This window comes from Crinia signifera, chromosome 3 (assembly GCF_055691185.1).
Source record: "Crinia signifera chromosome 3, ASM5569118v1, whole genome shotgun sequence".
In the NCBI taxonomy this organism is placed as follows: domain Eukaryota; kingdom Metazoa; phylum Chordata; class Amphibia; order Anura; family Myobatrachidae; genus Crinia; species Crinia signifera.
Window position 1 is genome coordinate 251441628 of NC_139219.1, and position 24947 is coordinate 251466574.

Genomic DNA, 24947 nt, shown 5'->3' on the forward strand with positions numbered 1-24947 from the left:
TGGATTTAGATAGTTAAAACTTTATGTACAATGCTTGGTTATACAATAGTTCTAATGTGTTTGTAAACTCACTTTCTAAAACAAAATGCCCGTGGGCACTAAATAGTTAGAGATTTGCGGTGCTTTAATCATGCAGCTAGCCCTATGTGCGCATAAATATTTATGAGAGTATTTCTGTAACATTTACAAATGAGCCTGTCAGTAAATATGCAGGTATGTCTCTAGGAAGTGTCGGTTAGGGCATGCATATGCAGTCACAATAAATACAGACATCTCTAACAGACTTTATGCTGTATCATTTACAGCTCTGGTGTTTTACATAGAAACATGCACGAAACATAGAATTGGCAGAGAAGAACCACTTGGCCCATCTAGTCTGCCCTTTTTTAACCGCTAGGCAGTCTTAACCTTTTTTGAACCTTAGGGCCTGATTTAGACATGTTTGCTGCCTAGTGAACAGGTAAATGCCAACGCCTGCCCACCCCGCCACCGAATCCCCTCACTAGCGTGTTAACAGGTGCGTTCACATACACATCAGCCTCATGGAAGAAAAATATCTCCATGGTCGCTCACCATCCAATGATTTTTCTTCCCTTCGCAAAGAAAAGTACACCTAGACTTACTTATTCTGCGCGGAGATGGATGAATTACTCTAATACACAATTGTCTTCAACTAAAACGTTTTGTTCAGTTTATCAAATGAGAATTATTTTAGTATATTACAGAACCTTAACGGCAAAAGTATTATTGCACGTTTAAATGTAGGCAGTACAAATGTATTATAGAACAGGCTTAAGTGTCCTCTAGCTCCATACTGAAAGTCACAGCTTCCTTCAAATGAATAAGGAACACATTTTTAAAATTTAGGGAAACACCACCTGCAGATAATGGTTCTAATCTGGCATACAACCAACAGCAGAAGGAGGATGAGGTCCCGAATCTTGTTCCTGATACAGGTTGATGCATAAACCCAATAGCTTACATACTAACCCGATGGTGGGGGAACTGGGCAGGGCACGTGATCTCTCGCAGTCCTCCCATAACCACAGCAAGATTAAGATTGTCTAGGCACCCTAGGCAAAACTTGAACCTACTGATGAACCCAAACCCACCCTGCCACCAATACCCATTTTCCAGCTGTGAAAGTGTGGAGGTGAGGTCTCAGAAGTGCCACGGCCTTACACACATACTTATTAATTTTGTAATAGAGAGACTCGTGGCTCCCCCTAAGATCCCTGTGCCCTAGGCAGCTGCCTAATGGTAGAGCCAGTCCTTCCAGTGCCATTTGGTGGGCAGCTATAGGGACAGTTCTACAAAACAAAGGGGTGTAGCAGGCTTGCTGACTTTTAGGCTGCAGTCACTTTTGGGCTGCAGTCACTGCAATCACATCATCATGGCCAAACCCCCACTGTTCAATGCCGGTATTACAGGCAATGCACAGCGGGGGGGGGGGGGGCACAATGATGCAATTTGCATCATCAGGTCCCCACTTTGCCCTTCGCCCGACAGAGGGAGACTGCAGGAGGCTGGGGTCATTCTGTGGGACTTCCCCACCTGTTGAGGGGCTGGGAGGTGGACTTGATTTTCAGGAGCCGGTCATTCCAGGAGGGTAGGCTAGCATAGGTTCTAGTCCTCATTTTAGAGCCCCGCTGAGTCTGGGGTCTGCAATGCTGAACTGTGCATATCAGAAGCAAGCCAAGGACCAGTGAATTATAACATTTTAAATGCAATCACACACAGAGCTCTAATTGTATATTTTCCAACCGTCTGAACAAGTGTCACACTCTATTACCACTGTGAATCTCACAACACATTGAAGCCATATTAAGATGTTACTAATAGTGGGTACACATGATGCGATTGGGATCGTATCGAATGGTAAGCAAAATGCATTTGATGTGACTATATACTGTAGTACAGATCTGTACTATATAGTCTTGCCTAACAAGACTATTTTTCTGTTCGATTTACACTACATGGGAGCGCGCACTGGGATTTAATCTGCATCAAATGTAGAAAAACATTCGATGCCCATTCAATTTTCTATTCAATTTACTATTTGATTTTGCTTCTATAAGCAAAATCGAATAGAAAAATAGTGCATATCTCACCTTGTGTACCCTTTATTAGGCATTGATATTCTGTTACTTTAAGAGGAAAACTGAATGAGAAGCACGGCCTGTCCCTAAGGAGAACACAGCTGGCATCTGATTCAGGTTGTGCTAAAGCTCATTTCTCAACTGCGCTATTTAAAAATGAGTGGAAGGGTTGCTAATGATTGCGGCTTCATTTCATACAGAAAAGGGACAAATGGAAGGATGGTCCCAGTTAGTATATTCCTAAGAACAGCTTTGAACGTGACAGATCATTTCAATTCTTTTCTCTTCTTAAATGACAGACATAATATGGATCAAGATCTTTAGAAGAGCTGCCTGGCCGTAATATTATTCCCCAGACAAACACAGAATTCTGAGTTTCCATATGATGCTTTTTATTGATCTAGGGAAGATCACACATTTGTACAACTCATAAAAGCATATGCAGCCTAGACAAGGTTATTGATGTCGCGTCTGAACTGTAGCTCTTTGTGTAGCATTGCTTATAAAATATTCTCTTAATATGATGCATGATTAGATTATTCATTAAATTAGAATTTATTTGCCAAGAGTGGGTTGTAATTGTAGTTGACTGGTCACGTCCTAGCTTTCGGATATTAAATATGTCATATTGCTTGAAACCAAAGTAATTCTTTCCTTCTTGATTTAAAATAAAGGGGAATATAACAGCATTGCTGGTTTCCTGGGAGGCTCTTGACCGAAACGCTACTGCAATAAAATCTCCACTTTTCCTTTTCTCTTCCCCAAAAGAAATAAAAAAACCTCTGAAAATGATCATTTAACTTGATAGTTTCTTCTGAAGTCGTGATGAATTGTCTACTATATTGTTTAGGGTCAGACATTAGATCTAGGGGGAGTTAGATCAATTTCGAACAGTGCTTCTCCAACTCTGTCTTCAGGACTCCAAGCAGTTCATGTTTTCCATGTTACCCAGCAGGTGCGCAGGTGGAGTATTCACTCGCTGACATGTTTTAAAATGTCTACATGTGGAGATAATTATTCCATTTGTTGTTCGGTGGCGACACCCTGAAAGCATGGACTTGGGGTCCTGAGGACAGGAAGATGGGCCTGCTGCGCAGGTACATGAGAAGATGGGCCTGCAGCAAAGATAAACCAAATGATGTGCCTGCAGTGAGGATAAACCAGCAGGTGGGTCTGCGACGAGGATAAACCAGAAGTTGCACGTTCTAATGTGAATGTCTTGTCTCCGTTACGTTACACTCATATAGTGGGGAAGTGACATCCATGCTACTTTGAATACCCTGCTGACCAGCAGATATTCATATTTTTACTTGGTCACCCTTGGACACATGTGCAACACTTAAAATCGCATATGCAGCTGTTTGCATATGGTTTTTTTATATCAGCAAATTGACAAATGAATTGTAAAATCCACTAAAAATGTTATAGACACACACAAAGATATTTCATAAAAATAACATATCATCAGACACTAAGGGGTTGATTTGGGTTGTTTTGCAAAGCACATGTGTTTTGCTAATAGACAAACCGTGTGCACTGCAGGTGGGTTAGAGTTGGGTGGGGGGTGTACTTCAAACTGATCTCTATATTGCATTGTAAAAATAAAGCAGCCAGTATTTACCCTGTACAGAAACAGAATAACCAAATCTAACTCTCTCTTCACATGTTACATCTGCCCCACCTGCAGTGCACATGGTTTTGTTCATTAGCGAACCAAATGTGCTTTACGAATGAAACTGAATCACCCCCTAAGTTTGTACTCCAGCTCCAAGGCGATTGTGGTCTTCAATGAGGTAGGCTACAAGACAGACCATTGTATTCTGTAGTTAGCACACTCGCCATTGTGTGAGCTAGGGCATCATACACCGTAATGCATGGTACAGTTGAAACTAAAATGCATAATCATCTTGGACTGCCCTCTTGGAGATGCCTGGAGAAGAGGCTCTTTGCATCTTTAGGGGATGGGGCCTGGCTCTTTCCTCATTTTGCCTCATCCACATAGCATCAGAATGCCATGTATGTGGTTATGGGAGTAAGGGCAGTACTAAATGATGAAAATTCAAATAGAATAGAAGCAGGTATGATGGGAGAGATCCTGACACTCTCCCAGAGGTACAGGCGACCGGGTAAGAATGCCAAAATGTTACACTTCCATTCAACTTTTCTTTTTGTGGGTTATTTTGGTGGAATTAGTAAAATTTTGAAGAGCAAAATATTTTCATAGGCAGAACCACAGCACATACCTCAAGTGAATCCTTAAGATGAATGTGTAAAATCATTTTGTCCATTACCAGCAGTTAGTAAAGGTGAAAGGTTATAAGGAATGCCTAAAGTGTACTAATGTGAAGTTTCGAATAGAGAATTGTTGAAGACCAAGAGCCAGGTGCAGAGGTGCACGCTATGTTGATATGAGTGCTGTTGGCCCGTGCTGTAATTACTGCACCAGCATCCCGAATGTGTCACACAGAGGCAATGCACAAATTTGAATGCAGGTTGTGTGGATTTTAGTGGTCATTTCTGGGCAGTAACAGTGGTTTGTCTAGTCCAGTGATTCCCAAACTCTGTCCTCAAGGACTCCAAGCAGTTCACGTTTTACAGGTCACCTGTGGATTTTCTAAGTTGGTGATACACAGAGCTCCCTCCGGGTGACCTGGAAAATAGGAACTGTTAGGGGCCCTTGAGGACCAAATTTAGGACCACTGGTCTACTCTAGACAGAAGTTGATGTGTAGCTGACAGTGCTGCATCCCTGCACACACATGTTCAGACAGGGAAACTGCATCTGCCATGGGCTAGTGCCTCTGATAATACACCAATGGTAGTTCAAAATGTTATCTCTGTTTAGAACAAATCTGGTGCTGCAGCAAAATACCCAGCATGCAATTTAGGCGCCAGAGCTCCATATTAGGAGGCAAAACATTATTTCTTCTCTATCAGATTAGTACTTTGATAACAAAACATTGTTCTCGGTTCTTTTCCAGAGTTGTGATAAATGCTTAGATTTAGTAAAAGGAAAAGATGGATTGTAGATGGTGAGATAGCAAATGACAACTCTTGTAAAGGTCAGAGAGGTCTAATTGAGCTTTAAACAAATACATCTCACCCAAGCGCAGGACGGATACCTTACCTCAGTAGCATGTGCTGTGACCACTGTGGAATAATCATTATGTTGTATAGGACTCCTGCTGCAGCAATGTCAGGGTTGGTTAGGGAAGTCCTAGCATTCATAGTGCTCAGTGGCTTCTGTGCAGACCCACTGACGCAAAGGGAACGGCACCACAACCGTCACAAAGGAGTGATTATGCTAAAACAATGGAATGATATGGACACAAGTGCATGCTGGCTATCTTATTCTGACCGGCCATATAGCTGAAGCGGATGTGGATTAGCTCACAGACCATGTCTGGGCAGACAGGCAATAGGTTGACTCCAAATGGATGTCATGCACTACTGTATGTCAACATTGACAAAGGTCAACACATGCAAAAGGTTGACATGAGTTTTTTTAGGGTTTTTTTGGTGTCAGCGTCGACATGTGGACCTCCTATTAGTGTATCACGTACCCCTGCCATACTTTGGGCCAGGTACTTGCAGCGCTCAGTACGTTTCCGTTCCCTGTTGGAGATTAAGTGGATGGTAAAGCAGAAAGTCCAAAACACATCAACATTTTTATTTCGGCATGTTTACAATGTCTACCTTTTGTCAATGTCGACCTAGTGTGTGTCGACCTATTGGTGCCAACCTATTGGCTGTCTAGCCTTCCGGATACCATGTGAAACAACACACACAAAGATATTTTCAATGATTTTTGCTAGCTGTGACAGCGAGCAGTGCTGCCTGTTCGCTGTCACAGCTCGCACGGTCAGTATTCAACTGACCCCTTGCACACGCCGTTTCCACGCCGCTAGGTTTTGTGCAGTGACGTGTGCAGCCACTAAAACAATGAGACTCGCGGCTAAATGCAGCGGGCTCCCTGCATTAGCCGCGAGCCTCACTGTTGGGGGGAATCCTTGCTATCATCTGAAAGCGAGGATTCCCCCGGAACGTAGAATAGGGTGGGCGGCCGGTGCAGGGGTCGCTTGTTTTCGGCGATCCCTGCTGTTTAACCCCCACGCCGGCCGCATTGAACCCGGCCCATAGTTTGAGCTACCTTGACTGCCAAGATCATGGATAAGATTAGAGCTGTGGCTTTGTCTGACGCTTCGTCCTACGATCTGGAGCTATATTGCACAGCGTGTTTTTCCCTGTGCATGTATAACTCTGTTTGGTGGATTCAGAACGTGCGCTTTGTAATACAAAATGCGCTTAAGGCTGCCAAAAACAGCCAGTAACTTATTACCTGATTCAACACAGGATTGCGCTCTATGTATGTAGTAGAAGTAGTAGAAGTATCCTTTTGCAGTCAGACTTTCAGACAATATTTCATACATTTATTTATATCATTATATATAAAATATGACATAAATGTTTTGACTTTGTTTAGAATTAGTACTATTTTGATATATTTTTTAAAAAAAAAGGTTTAATCTAAAATATCATGTTTTAAGTCAGTGGTTCTCAAACTTTATTGGATCACCCTAGAGCAGCGGTTCTCACCTGTGGGTCCTGACCCCAAAGTGGGTCCCGACCTTCTCAGCATGGGGTCGCGACTCCATGTTGCTGACCATCAGGCTGATGACTTTTCTTATCTCAGTCAGGGCGGGATGTATTAATATACATCGCCGCCCTTTGCCTGCCAGCCGCCGCGATGCTAGCATCGGGTTGCGGTGACGGAGACCCCCACGATACCTGTAATGTGGTGTGCGGGGGTCTCCGTCACATCCCGGCGGCTGTCAGTGTCCCCCTGCGTCTCCTCCTCCCCCCTGCAGCCGGATGTCCTCCAGATGAAATCGAGGAGGAGGAGGAGATCGATGGAGGACGAGAGGGGGGGTCGCGCAGACGGCGGATGGTGATAGAAGCCCATAGGCTTCTATAGGGTATCGCCACCCAGAGGGAGACGAGGCGGAGACGGGGCGGACGGGTAATGGTACATAGGAAAATGCGGTAAATCCCCCGCATTTTCCCTTTAGTACATCCCGCCCTCAGTGATTCAAGGAGTCTGAAAATCTGTTGAAATGTCTGTTATTTTACACTCCTCCAATCATTGTGTACCTCCACAATGCTGCCAAGTATGTGCTGTCTGCTGACTACACATGTGATGTGATGACCTTCTGCAGTAACTTGCTGGGGTCCCGTAATAATTTTTATTGTCTAATGGGGTCCCAGAGCAAAATAGTTTGAGGATCCATGCCCTAGAGTATCAGTATTTCTTCACGGGCCCCCAGGCCCAAAGTGTCTTATTCAGACATTCTGCGAAAATTAAGTAAATTGCCCTTACCTGTCACCCTTAGGGTCAGTTACACGGTGGTGGACAGGTTTATGATTCTGTTTGTCCATATGTTTTATGTTTGGCAGCCACCAGCTCTGGTTTTGCCCTTCGCATGGATCATAAATAATTTGATTTGGCCCTGGACCACTAACTCATAGCATTCCTGCAAGTTTTCAGACAGCTGAAATCTAAATATTTGGGACATTGGCAAAATGAAAAAAGAATACAGAGTGATACATAACATGTTTTCACACAGAATGAACAGATGAGAACTGGGAGCTGTTTCGAAGTCAGACAGCATATGCTCAGATGCACTTAATTGCATTTTTGTTTATGTCCATCCTATTGTCAGTCTAGGGCTTATCGATGACCATTCCATTGCACAGAACCACCTATTAGCTAAATGGAATCTCACATCAGTATAAGGTGGTAAGGAGGAGATTCAGGTCCACTTGATGTGAACCAAATTCGCTACCCCGGCCGATTGTTGGGGCAGCATCGCTAGCTGTACACACGCAGTGCAATATTGATTATAAAGTCAAAATCTGTAGTTCGTATTGTGTATGTGTATGCACCTTAACATTTGTGGTCTACATGCAAAAGCAGCCAGTGGTTACCCTGCAAGCAAAAGTAATGAATGTATTTTGCTCCCCTACCAGTGCAACATGGGTTGTCCAGGTGTGTAGTCACTTGCTGTTTTTTTGCTTTACTGCAACCTCCGAATCAGGCCCAAGTATCATTCAGTGATTTGCAGTTGGATGGCAGCCAGTGTTACAAGACATATTGCGGGAATGGAATGATAAATAGATTTAACTAAATATCAGCAAATAATAGAAGTTGGTATTCAACGTTTAGTGAAGAGGCCGAACAGTGTTCTGGACACCTTCAGCATAACTTAAAATTGGAAAAGAAAGTTAAAGGTTGTAGAGTGACCTTTGCAGTCCACAGATTTAATGCTACAGATAATTGGTGGGGGATATGCAGTGCGTGTAAATAGGCCTGTGCTTGTAATGTAGATATACTGTATCTGAGCTAGTTCACTTCTGCCTGTATGGCTAGGAAATAAAGCTAGGATATAAGACTAATGGTGAGATGTACTAAGCCTTGAAAAATGATAAAATGGAGAGTGATAAACCACCAACCAATTTGCTCCTACCTGTAATTTTTCAAACCCAGCCTGTGACATGGCAGGTAGGAGCTGATTGGCTGGCTGTTTATCACTCTCCATTTTATCACTTTTCAAGCTTAGTACATCTGGCCCTGATACCTGCCTGCACTGTATGCAATCATTAGATCTACAGTATCTAGGTCGAAAGTCAAAAGGTCGACAACTGTTGGTCGACGTTCAAAAGGTCGACATGGTCGAAATGGAAAAAGTCTACATGAAAAAGATCGACATGAGTTTTTAATTATTTTTTTTTGAGCCAGCATGTGTTGACAGGCGGTATTTCATACCCAACCATCCACTACGGTGTGGTGGGAGAATATAATAGTGTGCCGAGCATAGCGAGCACCATGCACTAAGAATGGCGAGCATAGCGTATATGCAAGGGACGTGGCACATGTAGATGATGTCCATACTGAACTATGTCTACAGACACACAAAAAAACATAAGCTACTGTCAACCTTTTCCATGTTGACCTTTTAAATGTCAACCTTGTGACCATGTTGACCTTTTGAATGTTGACCTTTTGGCCGTCGAACTTTTGACTGTCGACCAATAGTGGCCAACCTATTGACTGTAGACCTAGACATTGATGTCTAATATACCATAACCTGCCTGCACAGGGTGGGGTTGGGATCATTGAGTCATCTACAGGAAGGTCGACCTTCATTAGCTCTACCACTGAAGGTCGACAGGCCTTAGATCAACACCCTCAAACGGTCGACAGGGTCATTACACAAGCATTATGTTGACATGGGGAAGGTCCACAGCCAAAGGGATTTCACATTTTTGCTGTACCGAATGTTGACACAGTCAACATAGACACTGTATTGGTGCACTGTGTCCCCTCGCATGGCTCGCTGCGCTCCCCATACTTCGGGCACAGTGCCTCACTACACCCCCGCACACTATTTTATTCTCCCTCCACGCCCTAGGCATAAAAATACTGCCTGTCAGCTAAAAAAAAAAGTGAAAAACCCATGTCGACCTTTTGACTGTAAGCCTTCCCCATTTTGACCTAATGACCCTGTCAACCTGTCAGCCTTCCCCATGTTGACCTTTTAAGGGTGTCGACCTAAGTCATGTCAACCTTCAATGGTCGACCCAATGAATGACTAGTGACCGTATACCACAGGAGGTTGGAAGCTGGCACATGAAGGCCCTTACTCTGGTTCACTTGCAAAGACAAATTCCTTCTCAAATGGGCAAAACCATGTGCACTGCAGGGGGGCAGATGTAACATGTGCAGAGAGAATTAGATTTGGGTGAGTTGTTTTGTTTCTGTGGAAGGAAAATAAATACTGACTTTATTTTTACACTGCATTATAGATCTCACTTTGAAGTAAAACCCCACCCAAATCTAATTCTCTCTGCACATGTTACATCTGCCCCACCTGCAGTGCACATGGTTTTGTCCATTTGAGAAGGAATTTGCCTTTGCGAGTGAACCAGAATAAGGGCCAAGATGTGTAAGTTATTAAATGGTAATAGAACTGAATAACAAAGAGCTCTGAAGTGAAGTGCATGAATTCATTTTAAAGAGGATTTGTGTCCAAATCCGTGTTCTATAAATGTGTGTATAAAATATATTTTTTTCTAGTTTTTTTTTTTTATTATATTCCCAAAGTGATAAGCACCATTGTTCATCATGCTAGAGGCTTTTCTAAAAATGTTTTGAGAAACACATTCTCAAAAGCTTAAAAGTACAGCATTAGACAAATGATTACTGTGTTTGTTTGTTGTGCAGTCAGCAGCGGAATATGTGAAGATCCATCTGCCCGAGGTGCTAAAGCAACATCTTCAGGATTTTGAGAAGGATAAAGAGAACAGTGTCCTATCCTACCAGACCATCCTAGAACAGCAGATCCTAGCCATAGACCGGGAGATGCTGGAGAAGCTGTCAGGGTCCTATGACGAAGCAGGTATGTCTGCATCCATGTAAGGCGTAATAATCCTCTTCATTTTTACACTGTGCGTCATTGGAATAGTTATTACCACTGGAAGGAGGTGTATTTTATTTATTGATGTAGCTTGCCATGAAACAGATTTTAGAAAAATGACTAGTTCGCCTGATAGTTAACATATGGCCGAATTCAGACATGTTTGCTAGGCTGCGTATGGTCACAGCATAGCGAACAGGTAAACGCCGCCAGACCAAACGCTCGCCCAATCCCCCCCAGCCATGTGGATCCACTCATGGCCCGGTCGAGCAGTGAGCAATTTAGTGCAAATTCGGGCTGAAACCAGCCTGCAAAGGGAGTGAGATCGGATGTTGTTGCTGGCATTTAAACACTGTTGGAACAACACCTTGCACCCTTTGCAATTAATAGGACCGAACCCTGTGAATGCCTCACCCTCTGCCACCAGGGCACCCTGAATCACCGCAGATCTGGGGTATCCCTGAGAGAGTGGACTTCATTATTGGGGGTGTCCCTACTTCTCAATGAATTTGAAGATCGCGTTGACCAGTTTGGGGTTGGTTAACGGGATTACCGGAGGACCTTGTGAGGTGTGTCTCCCTGCACCCATCTGTAATACATGCCATTGTCAGTCGTGGATGGAAAATTAGTTGCTTTAAGAAGAATCCAAGTATCAGCAAATGTCTATCTTGAATAATGTTAGTAAATCATCCAAAAATACACTTATCGTGGTTCTAGGGAATTGATTCTCTAGTACATTAATTAGCATTTGGCTGCATCCACCATACATGAGGCGTACTGTGAAGAACTCTCTTCTTGTCAGAAGATTTAGGGGGTATGCAATCGCCGTCGAGCATCTCCCGTAGGGGAGATGCTCGACGGGCCCTATTCAATGCTGTCTTCCCCGACAGCATTGAACAGGGTTTCCCGGCAGAACGCGCCCGACATCTCTAGCTGTCGGGCTCGTTCTGCCGAGAACAGCCGGGAAGTGACGAGCTGCCGGCTGCAGCTCGTCACTTCCCGGCCGCAACTCGCGGCCATGCCCCCTTCTCGTCCCGCTGCAGGCGGGACATTGAATCCTGCCTGCATGTTCTCGGTCGAGCTGACCGAGAACAGGCCGGGTCACGGCGGGCGAGCAAGCTTGCCTGCCGTGACCTGAAGATTGAATACCCCCCTTAATGGTCGAACTAAAACCAGTTACAGAATATTGGGATCTAAAGAGGAGTATCTGCTCTGAGTAACAATATAAGGTGGCACAATGGTTAGCATTGCTTCTTACAAACATTAGGGTTATGTGTTTTCAACCGGTGCCCTATATGTTTGGAATTCGCAGGTTTTTGCATGTTTTCCCCCATGCTACAATTGTTACAATTTTCTTGGAGTAGTCTGGTCTCCTCCCATATTTAAATAACATACTGCCAGGTTAACTGGTATTGGTCACAATTTACCAAAGTGTGTGAGAGAGTACTATGTAATTAGACTGGGGCCAATGTAACCGAAGACACTGCTGATGCCCTTACACCATACAAGTGTCTTTACAGCAAACGTCTCTTTGTGCGGACATAGTTCCACCTTCACCATCTTGTCTACCCATAGATAACATCTGGAAGAAATTAAGGTCCTCGTTTGACCCTGTAGAGCGTTCATTCAGTCCAGTCCATATAACTTTTACCATTCGGCAAGTGCTGATTTGACTATCCTGTGAAGATTCTCCACATCTAGAAGAATATGGGACTAACAACTGTCTCATCTAATATGGATCTATAAAATTTCCTATTCAGTTGCAACACCTACTTAAGATTGCGACCTCTATCATATTATTGAGTTCCATCATATAATTTAAAAATATTTGAGCCATCTCCTTGTATTCTTTTTGTGTCTATTTAAAAAAAAAACCTGATGAAGTCTTTCTAAAGACGAAACGCGTTGGGTTGTTACCGTCTTCAAAAGAACGGAGACACCACACGTTTTTTTATAAACGTTTTAATAAAATATGTCAATTTTTCAAGAAACGTTTTGATCATTTGTATATCTGATATATCTAATATACTGCACTTAAGGTGGAGGAAACCTCTGGCGCTCTCTATCCATTCTAATATATATATATATATATATATATATATATATATATATATATATATATATATATATATATATATGTGAGAGAGAGAGAGAAAGGGAGATCTATAGATAGATAGATAGAAAGAGAGAGAGAGAAAAAAAATATATATTATCAATAACTGGGAGATTTGGATGCCAGACAAACATCTGGTATCCGAAATTATTTGTGAAGTGAGACACTGTGTTCTGGTAATCAGATATAGATTTATGGAACAAGAATGTGGCATTTGCAGCTCTTGTACTGTACAATAATTGAATTGATTGAAGTGATCTGCAGTCACTGGACTGACAGCTTCTAATCACCTGTGAGGACAGAACATTGATCACTTATATAGATAATTGTTCACGGTTTTGTGTAAGCCACTGCAGAAATGTAATTATCAGAGAGAGAATATCTAACTATACTGTAGTGAAGAACAGACAGCCATCAATTGGAATAATTCTGTAAAATATGGCAAAAAATATTCCACTATTCCTCTCATGGAAAGTTGCTTCTCATTAGCAGAACCTTATGTATCTCTATGGCAGGCAGAGAAGCTGGATTGTAAGTTATATTCCACAGATGCATTAAGACATCACAGCAATCTGCGTTTTACTCAGAAGTTTCTCTACGTATAGGAATATTGCATAAATTATGTCTGGTTGCAGAGTCCAGCTGACTGCACAGAGGACGGATACATCCCCAAAGTCATTTTATCTGACATTCCACAAATGTACAGAATCAACACAGACTGAGATTACCAGAAATCAGAGGTAACAAAGTGAATAGAAACTGGTAAACTACGGGTACAGGGCTTCAGAGATCCCCTGCTAGCTGCACTCTGTAAAGGAAGGTAGAACTCCTTAAGGCGGTGATACATACAGTACTAGATTTTAGTATTTGGCTTATTCCGTTTACAAGGTACAGTACAAGCTGCTTAGATGAACAGTAAAACCTCTCACCCATTCTGCATATAATGTAACATTGTTCCAACTGTCCCTGATTTGTAGAAATTGGATGCAGTTGTAATGTCGACACATACATCCATGTCAACATCACAATGTCGACATGTAAAATGTTTAAATTCTGCATGGACTGCCAACAGAAGGTTGGAGTTAGGTTACGCCAATAGAAGTTAGGGTTAGGCATTAATAGAGTCCACTCAGAAAGAGCTGCTGGATCCCACGAAAGTCATCATCACCAGACTACTGGATCCGGAAGATGCCGCTAATGCTGGACCTGGGAAGTCACTACTACATCACCAGCAGAGCTGATTTTACCTTCGGGCTGTAGGACTGCAGCCCCTCTCCCCAGGTTGATATATACTAAGCTGGAAAAGTGATAAACCACCAACCAATCAGCTCCTTCCTGTCATTTTTCAAACACAGCCTGTGCCATGGCAGTTAGGAGCATAGTTGCCTACCCTCCTGCATTCTGCAGGAGACTTCCTGAAATAGCAGCAATCTCCCTCTCTCCCTCATTGGTCTAGCAATCTCCCTCATTTCACCTAGCCCACATTACACGGTTACATTTTTGGGGGAAAAAAGGAATGAGAGATAGATACATTTACATTGAATCATCAGCACCATTTCCCAGCACTTTACCAAGTATAGTAGCTCTAACTAACGGCTTTGGGCTCATCTACATTTGGATATAAGTCATTTTACAAGATTCCTCTCAGATGTAGCAGTACACACTAACGCTTCTAGGGTCCACGTTCGCAATCTTTTTCACAATCTCTCCATATATGGAACTAGTCACACCCTTTGGGAGGAGCATGACACGCTCCCTCAATGGGGAGCTGTGCAAAATTCTACTACCAACTATAATCTCCCTGAAACTATTTTTCAAAAGTAGGCAAGTATGGTTAGGAGGTGATTGGCTGGTGGTTTATCACTCTTCATTTTATAACTTCTCAAGCTTAGTACATCTGGCCCATAGTCTGTGAGACTGCACTGGCTTTACTGTGACTGGAAGGGACTTCCTATTGTAAGTCTTACCTGCCAGTCACTCTCACAGTAAAAGCATTCACACTGGGAGGTATTCCCTGGGACTGCCAGCCCCAGTTGCAATCCTGTAGGAAGCCACCTCCTGCCTTATCGTGCAGCCCTAGCTGGCTTCAATAGGGTGCAGCTGATGCAACATGCCCCGCTGCGGGCATTGTCCCGCTGCGGGGGGTGGCAGTTGGGAGACCCCCCAATCTAATAGAATAGACGCTGTGCGCATGCGCACAGCGTCTATTCTCGTATGAAAATGAGGTTGCGGCTAATTAGCATAAGCCATGTCCTCATTTACATACGCCCGCCCCCTTTTCGGGCACTGCCGCGCGAGTGTCCCTATTTCCCCAACACAGAAGTTGGGAGGTATGGGGAAGGGGGTGCCTGAAATCCTTAAACTGAGCCAGTAGCAGGTTCCCTCCTACATCCAGGTGGAAGCCGCTGCTGATCACCAGGGATATTTTTTGCAATATAGAGTCAACATGATGATTGCAAAATATACCATAATCATAGAAACTATCGCAGTTTTCCCAGAAAATTATCTGTTTCAGCTAATCTTGTTTGAGGTCCTTCTAATATTTTAAAGGGACAATTATATTCAATACAAAACATGCTTGGTTTTGTTAAGAACTGAATAGACTAATTACAGACATTGCAGGTTTGAAAAGTGCCACATTATAAGACTCCATAGTGAATAAATGACTCAAAAACTTAAAAAAAAAATAGCTTTTCTCTTATATACTCTCTTATGAAATATTGTAAATAGTTCTCAAGTTTCTTGAATTACAATATAAAATACATAAATATATAACAAAAGTATGTTTTAACAGTATTTATGGTCTTCCTATAAACTGTATCTGATTTTTCTTACGTTATGAATACAAGATTGTAAGATTTGCAAATTTTGTGAGTTCTATAAAAAAAATTCTACAATGCTGAAGGATATGTCCACTCTCTTGGATGGAATTGTGCTCCTATTTCATGTCCCTTCTAAATAGTACAGGGGCGGATACGGCCCCCGCAGCCAGTTTGTCCGGCCCGGCTGCCCGCCTGCACACATGCCCGCTTACCCTCCCTCCTGTCAAACAGAAGCGGTGATGCGCCAGATAAGAGGGATAGCTGTGGAGACGCGCTGGCCAATCACTGCGGGCTGTAGTGGTGACGCGACCGCCAATCACTGCGGGCGGTAGGGACTTCCATCCTCTTGCGAGTGCTGTGACGCGCCCACCATGCACTGCATGGGCGGGAGCATTGCGAGAGGACGGAGTCCATCAGCCACAGCAGCAGCCGCCATTACCCTGTGCAGCCGGAGCTACAGTAATTACTGTAAAAAAAAAAAAAAAAGGAAATGCTGCTCCCGGCTCATCACTTTCCCTAGCTGCCAACCACCCAGCCTCACTCATGCCGACCTCCCTTCCCCAGTGACTGACAGATCCAGGGGTTGTCATTTATTCATAAAAAAATGATAGTGTGGAGGAAGGGGGGGGGGGTGTCTCCCCCAAACAGGATTATGTGATTATGTCTGATTATCCGACATAATCACATAAACCTGTTTGGGGGTGACACCCCCCCTTCCTCCACACTGCCACTTTTTATGAATAAATTACATCCCCTGGATCTGTCAGTCATCAATATCACCCTCACACTGCTGTACATTAATTAGCCAGCCCTGGTGTCTCTGCAGTGGTGGGCAGAACTGTTATGCATATGTCCGCATGTATATAATGCCCACATGTATGCGCCGCTGCCCGTATGTATAATGTCCACATGTATATGCCGCTGCCCGTGTGTATAATGCCCACATGTATATGCCGCTGCCCGTGTGTATAATGTCCACATGTATACGCCGCTGCCCGTGTGTATAATGTCCACATGTATACGCTGCTGCCCGTGTGTATAATGTCCACATGTATATGCTGCTGCCCGTGTGTATAACGCCCACATGTATATACCGCTGCCCGTGTGTATAATGCCCACATGTATATGCCGCTGCCCGTGTGTATAATGCCCACATGTATATGCCGCTGCCCGTGTGTATAATGCCCACATGAATATATTGATAATTATTATATGGCCCCCGAAGGATTTTATAAATATCCAAATGGCCCTTGGTAGAAAAAAGGTTCCCCACCCCTGATTTAGTATGTCACTCTACAACATAGCCATTCACATATACAATATACTGTACATGTGCATTTCATTTATATATATATATATATATATTTGGTACTTGTGAGTTATCTGGGCGCCCGATTTCTAAATCGGGTCGGATCGGGCACATCGCATCGCATCGCATGCGACCATCGGATGCGATGCGATGACCCGATTTTTCCATAGGAATCAATGTTAAAATGGACTGAGTCCATTTTAACATGGAATTCAATGGGAAAAAGGGGTCCTTTTCATACCCCTACTATCCAAGTGGGCATGGAGTTGGATATAAACCTGTGGCGAGCGTAGCGAGCCACCGAGCCCGAAGCGTGGCGAGCGTAGCGAGCCCCGCGAGGGGACACAGAATACCGTCCCCTCGCGGGGCTCGCTTCGCTCGCCACGCTTCGGGCTCGGTGGCTCGCTACGCTCGCCACAGGTTTATATCCAACTCCATGCCCACTTGGATAGTAGGGGTATGAAAAGGACCCCTTTTTCCCATTGAATTCCATGTTAAAACTGACTCAGTCCATTTTAACATTGATTCCTATGGAAAAATCGGGTCATCGCATCCGATGGTCGCATGCGATGCGATGCGATATCGCATCGCATCGCATCTGATTGTATGCCTTAACTTAAGGCATACAATCAAAAAATCGGGCGCCCAGATAACTCATAAGTACCATATATTTTTATCTGCCTGAAAAACTGATATTTATTAAGTTTAATAATTAACCAGGATAAAGAAGAGTTAATACTCAATACATATGCCTGCGATACTGTACGCTTTTAATGCGTGTAATTGTCTGACTTGCCCCTAAGTGGTGACCATAACTCCAGCCTTTTCTGTGTATTTTGGAAATACCCCTGTGAAATTGCACTTTATGGGTTCTGATTTCCAGTCAGAAAATTGAATGGTGAAAAGGTTGTGTGGGGTAAATTTAGTAAGATAGGCGTTCTATTGAAGATGAGATGTTGCTCATAGCAACCAATCAGATTCTCCTTCTAGAAGATAATCGACAGAAAATGGTTGCTATGGTCAACATCCCATCTTTAATATAACTCCCACCTTAGTATATTTACCCCTAAATGTCCATACATAGTCCATCTTGTTATAAATGCACCTTCTCATTCAGCTTCTTCAGCTGTTTCATTAAATTACAGTTCAGTTGGTACTTGTGTAGTTTCACGGCACCAGTATGGCGCCATGCGTCTGAGTTCCCTTGCGGGGCTCGCTTCGCTCGCCCTCGCTACGCTCGCCACGCTATTTAAAATCAACTCCATGCCAACATGAATAGTGGGGGTATAAACTATCCATGTTGGCATGGAGTTAAGTTACTTTTTTTAACATAGTTTGTGGCGAGCGTAGAACCCGGAAGTACATGGCGCCGTGAAACTACACAAGTACCGTTCAGTTTAGCCTCATATATACTTGCCTACCCTAAATGACTGTATACTCTCTGGGAGATCCAGGAGCAGAGATAGCAGAAAAAGGTACAGGGGTGGGCTGTCATATCAGAAATATAAGGATGTACTTGGCCATGATTCGCATCATTAAGCCCCCAAATTGGCCACTTCACAATGAAAACAAGAGTGCCAGTATGTAGGGGTCAACTTTAAGGACTCCCCTCCCCCATTCTCTGATTCTACAACTCAGTAACTTCCGGTTGGGATCGTTAATATTTCCTGTGTTACACGTGCAAAGGCTTCCAGCATTGGCTGGTGAACACTTATTAGAATTTTGTAAATTTTACACCAAAATAAAGCTTGCCCATATTTTGTTTTATTAGCCTATGTTGTACAGGGGCTGTGTAAATTATATATGTGGGTTTCTCATAAATCTGGTATAGAATGGAGAACAGATGGAAAAAAAACCTCAATATATATTGATAGAACATAACAAGGAGTTTATGTGCAATTGGCTTTTTCAATGCATTTGACAGCTTAGACCAGTTAGAGCAATTGCAATCCTCCCTGCTGTCTTAGCTCCCTGTATTTCACATTAACATACTGTATGGAACATTTTACTGTACAACAGAGGTAATAAAATGTCAGCTAGATGTATTTTCCTGGCTCTTTAATCTTTTATTTATTACAATTTTGCTGTTTCCTTTTGTATAGGAAAAGAAAGCAGGTGACTGTGGGCTTTATAATATATATATATAAAATCTTCCACAAGCCCACTGACTGTAATGTGGCTCTGCATGCCAGTAGTCACCATCCCGTTTCTCTCACACAGGGTCTCCCGTACTCGCAGTTTCTAAGGGCGAGACGGATTACCAACGTAGACTCCGAGGCAGAAAAGGAAGTGGATAATATGTCTGATAAATTTAGGTCAAGAGGCTACAGCCCTAAGACCCTAGAAAGAGCCAAACAAAGGGTTTTTGAAAAACCCAGAGAAGAGATCAAACAAGTCCGCAATAAATCAGAGGACATGTCCAAAACCATGATGTTTGTTAATGAATACAGCACCATGAGTAATACTGTAAGAAAAGTAGCCAAGAAATACTGGCCCTTAATCAATACGGATTCAGGAATTCAATCACTGAAATCCTCAAAACTCATGATAGGCCACAAAAGCGGGAAAAATCTCAAAAATTGGTTGGTTCATAACGATGTATCGGATCGGTCAACAGCTCCAACCAATTTTATGAGTAGAAAGCCTGGATGCTACTGCTGCACGGGCTGTGCAATGTGTAGTCATCTAGACACCGGCCAGTACTTTACCCACCCTAGGTCTGGCAAAAGATTCCCCATAAAGCATGTGTTGGGGTGCACCTCTCGCTTCGTGATCTATATGATCACCTGTCCCTGCAGTCTCATTTACGTGGGTAAAACCATTTGTACGTTTAGGGAAATAGCTGGACAACACCGCTCTGCCATCAGACTGGCATTAAATTGCAAAGATATAGATAGAAGCCAAACACTCATTGGCAACCCTACGATACAAACTAATTGACCACGTACCCAAGTCCAAAAGAGGGGGAGCTAGAGAGAAAATGTTGTTACAATTAGAAACTTTCTGGATTCACAAATTGAACTCTGTGGCACCATTGGGCCTCAATGAGTCAATTTCTTTCGACTTTTTCTTGTGATGCTGTCATCATCTCTCAAGGCCCGTTATGCCATTAAAACTTCAGGGATTATACATTTGCTACATAGGCATTTTGCTGAGGTTATCATTGTTACATTAACCACCATGTACACTTAGTACTTATATTAGGTCATTACATGACTCAGTTTCAGCATAACCTTTACAGTTAATACGAATTCCCTGTTGTTCTTTTTTCACTCATTGTTGTTAATCAACTTTTTGACTTTATCTTATGTTGCCTGCTCCACTCATTGCTAACTGTGTCAAATGTACGCTGACATATATACTTTTCTTATATTTATCGTGATCATAGTTGCAGGGCTGGCAACAGAAATCTTGGGGCCCGGTACATGTATATATCTGGGGGGCCCAATACCCTGCACCCTTGAGCAGAACATTTTTAGTACACTGCATATTGAACGTGGTTTTTTTATTGTTACAAAAGAAACATAATAAATATTTACTAATACCGGAGGGGCCGGTTCCAGGCAAGTACCCTACAGGAATCCAGACAGGTGCCTTTATTATCCATTGCTACTTGACATGCTTTCCGACCCTGAGCCCCACAGAACCTTGGGGCCCCTCACAAGCTTGTTTACCATGTAAAGGTTTCAGTTACCCTGCCAAGATCCTTCTACGGATCACATGTGCACATTGTTTTTAAACCTATATTTTTTTAGGTACTCTTTACTTAGTGCGGCGCCCGTCGCGGGCATCGCGGGTACATTAATGTATGGCCGCGACGCGACCGACGCGATGCCCGCGATTTCCCATTGAAACCAATGTTAAACAGGGAAATCGTGTCGGTCGCGTCGTGGCCGGCCATAAATGCACCCGCGATGCCCGCGACGCGATGCTCACGATTTCCCATAGGGAACAATGTTAAAAGTCGCGATGGACCCGATTTTAGTGTTAAATGGCTCAATCAACCCGATTTGGCCATAGGAATCAATGTTAAATGGGCCACAGAGCCCATTAACCCTTAATTGTCCCCCCAAATTTTTAACGCCACCCCACGATCCACGCCAACCCGAAGCGTGGCGAGCGCAGCGAGCCCGCGAGGGGCGGCGGTACGCGTCCTCCGACCTTTTCATGCCCTACTATCCACGTCGGCGTGGTGTGAGAATATAATAGTGTGGCGAGCGCAGCGAGCCACCGAGCCCGAAGCGTGGCGAGCGCAGCGAGCCCCGCGAGGGGACGCGGATACCTTCACAGGTAGACGCGTCCCCTCGCGGGCTTCACAGGTGTCCGTGGCGACCCGGACACCTGTGAAGCCCGCGAGGGGACGCGTCTACCTGTGAAGGTATCCGCGTCCGCTCGCCACGCTTCGGGCTCGGTGGCTCGCTGCGCTCGCCACACTATTATATTCTCACACCACGCCGACGTGGATAGTAGGGCATGAAAAGGTCGGAGGACGCGTACCGCCGCCCCTCGCGGGCTCGCTGCGCTCGCCACGCTTCGGGTTGGCGTGGATCGTGGGGTGGCGTTAAAAATTTTTGGGGACATTTAAGGGTTAATTGGGCCTAATTCAGGGTTAATATGGCCAAATCGGGTCAATTGAGCCATTTAACAGTGAAATCGCGGTCAATCAGCCTTTTTTAACATTGTTCCCTATGGGAAAATCGCGGTGATCGCGGTCATCGCGGGCATCGCGACCATCCAATTTTACCCGCGATGCCCGCGATTACCGCGATCACCGCGATTTTTACCCGCGATGACCACGATTTTGATCGGTGGCGCCGTGCTAAGTAAAGAGTACCTTTTTTTATATATATTGTATGGGGTTGAGAGTCGACAGCATGTCGACCATTTCATTCATGTCACTTGATATCACTTTTTTTCAGGTATATTGTATATACATGTATAAACTGTGCTCTGTAGCTCTCCAGCGTGGGGTTCAGGCTGTGCGATCGCTTTTTCTCTAGGTGCAGCGTGTCAGTTCCCGGTGGAAGGCACGGAAGGGAGACTGTTTATGTCTCCGAGCGCACAGTTGCACACGCATCAGTACAGAGGATTCCCTGATTGACGTAGGGTGCTGATGACACGCGCAACGAGGGATGCACATGCGCAGTAGTGCGCGCATCCCAGACGGAGTGGGATCTTTTGTCCACTCTGACAGGCTGTATTACGCAATGCCGCACAGCACGGCAGCCGGACCAGACGCTGGGGGAGGGACACCGCACGCATTGGCACTTTCCAGCATCACTTGTTCTTTAAAAGTTGGTGAGTAAGTTTGTTACTTTGTGTTCTTGATAAAAATCTGTCCTAAGATTGAAGCGTTGAACAGAACTACCTGTGTCCAGGCGTTATTCTTTATTTGAAAACCAGCGAGTGCCGCCCTAACCGTTCCTGTATATATATATATATATATATATATATATACATATATATAGAGAGAGAGAGAGAGAGCTGACCTCAAAGCGGACAACATACATAATACAATTCTCTAATGCTTGCTCGCTACAGGTCTCTGTACCCCCAACATCATAATAATCCATAGTATTCTATTGTATTTTATGCAGATTTATCTCCACGCCCCCCCCGGATGATGTTATTTTTTTTGCTTTTATTATATTGTACTCTGTGCAAATTTTAAGGAAAAATCATCAAAACCTGGGGCAGTTATTTACCATTAATCATTAGCACTTGCCCCCGTATGGCAATACATTAATTACATGGTCCTCATTAGTAGTATATATTGTTATGGGGAACCACCACACTAGCCTGGTAGACATTACCTCATCCCACAAGGCTCCCTAAGGCAATATGCATTGAGGTGAATGCTATCCTAGGAGTACAGGAGATCTCCCCAAAATTCCGGAGTCTCTACTTCTGTAGAGCAGCCACATATGTTTTAATGCAGGGAACACTTAGCAATGATGTGGAGCTCTATTCATTTGAATTGCTGATTCATTCAGTGAGGAATCTACATCAGCCCCATTGGAATTAAACGGAACAATTTAGAAATGTAGAGAATAAATTATATTTTCATTTCACACTAGTGAAGAAATTCAATAGATTTCCCTCTTATTGTGCCTCAGGTTGTGGTGTGATACAGTAGACATAGATTTGAAGCCAGATAGTTGTTCAGTTCCACATTTGAAACAAAAGACAAAATACAAAATTAAACTGGAAAAAAAACTTTTCTACTAGACAGAACATGTGTGCATGTGTTGGTAAAATAGCGTGTTAGGAATTTTGGAAATTAAATTGAAAAATTATTTTCAAAATGAAACCAATAATATATCTAGTGACACTTGGCTGTTATTGCAGTAAATTGAGTGTTATTAATTACTGGCCAAAAGTATCATTGCATGTGTTTGTGTACTGAGCCAATGGAAAGTTTTGTGCATAGCAAGTGAAACTGGTGAAATCCCAACTCCGGGATGAACACACACATGGTTTTTTTTTTTTTTTATGAAAGGAATAAGGATACAACTCTGCCAATTCCTTCTTTCTGCTTACTTGTTTAATTGAAGGTTAGGTTCCGGTGAAAACACAGCAGTCTAAAATTAGTCTTCCAGAGCTTGGCTAAATAGATGCAGCAACTTGTCAGGAAAAATTGAATATTCTGTTTTCATAACATTTATAATGTATCATGTCTTTTAAATTCTGCTCAAAAATACTATTTTCTCCTTAGAACAGTGTCAGAGTAAGCAGGCTAGCCAGCAGAAAGATGTATTTATAGTTGTGTATCATGAGCCAAAGTGTGTTAGCAGGTAGCACACTGTTTACCAAGCTTAACAAGCACATTGTGGAGAATAAGCGTCTTGGATGTAGACTTGGACATAATCCAACTATTCCTATAATAGAGCTCTTTTGCAGACCAGCCAAGCACAGTAAGATGTAGCTGCACAATTGGGTTATGTGGACTTCTATCACCTTATGGGCCTTATTCTGCACAAGGCCGATATTTTCGCTCTGCGCATGCGACCATTGAATGATGTGTGTGTTAACCCGCAGGCTCTGAATGGATGTTTATCTAAAACATCCATTTGCAACCAGTGCAAATGTACGCGCATTGCAAATGGTGGGCCCGCGTACCACCATTCGCAAAGCGGGATCTGGCCGAGCAAATGAACAGGAAGATGAGCCCATGCCCGTAGAAGAGCATAGGGGGCATACAGATAGAGTACAGTAGCGGTGTACAGATGTACTGTACTTCGTCCGGTATACCGTTGTTAGGTCAACATATATTAGGTTGAACACTGATGGTCGACACATGAAAAGGTCAACTTGCCTAAATTCGACAGTGTCAAAAGATGGACACAAGCATTGGTTTTACATTGGGAAGGTCGACAGTCAAAGAGTCAACATGGGATTTCCAAGGTTTTTTTTGAGCCGGCATGTGCCGACAGTTTGTATTTCATGCCTTACCATCCACTAGGGCGTGGAGAGAGAATAGAATAGTGTGCCGAGCTTAGGGAGGTACCGAGCCTGAAGCATGGCGAGTACATCTGCCATGCGTGGGGACATGGTGCACTTTTTCTGTGTCGACATTCAGGACAAAAACCCATGAAAAACACAACCTTTTGACTGTCGACCTTCCCAATGTCAACCTAATGCTTGTGTCTCCCTTTTGACCCTGTTGACCTTTGGCATGTCAGCCTTTTCCATGTGTTGACCTAAGGCATGTCAACCTTCAGTGGTCGACCCAATGTATGGCTACCTTGATTTGGTTGACCCAATGACCCCATACCCGTTCGTCCACAGGAGATGCAGCCTAGTTAGACTTGGTGCATATTCAGACAGCAGGTTTGCCGATTACTACCTGCACTACACCTTTTTTAAATTGAGTAATTTTTATTGGTTTTGCAAAGAAAAAATAAACAAACAACAATAAACAAAAAATAAGACAAAATTACAGGCAGTGTATGGTGAAGATCAGTAGGTGCCCACAAAAGGTATATAAGTGCACACAAAGAATATATAAATAGAAGTATAAAAAATCAACTATAAGTGTACATGCACATACCATATATGATCCACACATAGGATGAGTGCCACCCCCTCAGGATATAAATATACACTAAGTCAAGAACCTGAAGGCGCCATT

General features: G+C 43.5%; 1 protein-coding gene across 1 annotated transcript in view; it reads left to right on the plus strand.

Annotated features, from left to right (window-relative positions):
- Window positions 1-24947, plus strand: part of PPM1L (protein phosphatase, Mg2+/Mn2+ dependent 1L) — a 219662-nt gene that overhangs the window by 161333 nt on the left and 33382 nt on the right. The window contains exon 2 of the mRNA XM_083177845.1: window positions 10380-10554. Coding sequence (XP_083033971.1) covers window positions 10380-10554 — 175 coding nt within the window. The remainder of the gene's footprint in view (window positions 1-10379; window positions 10555-24947) is intronic.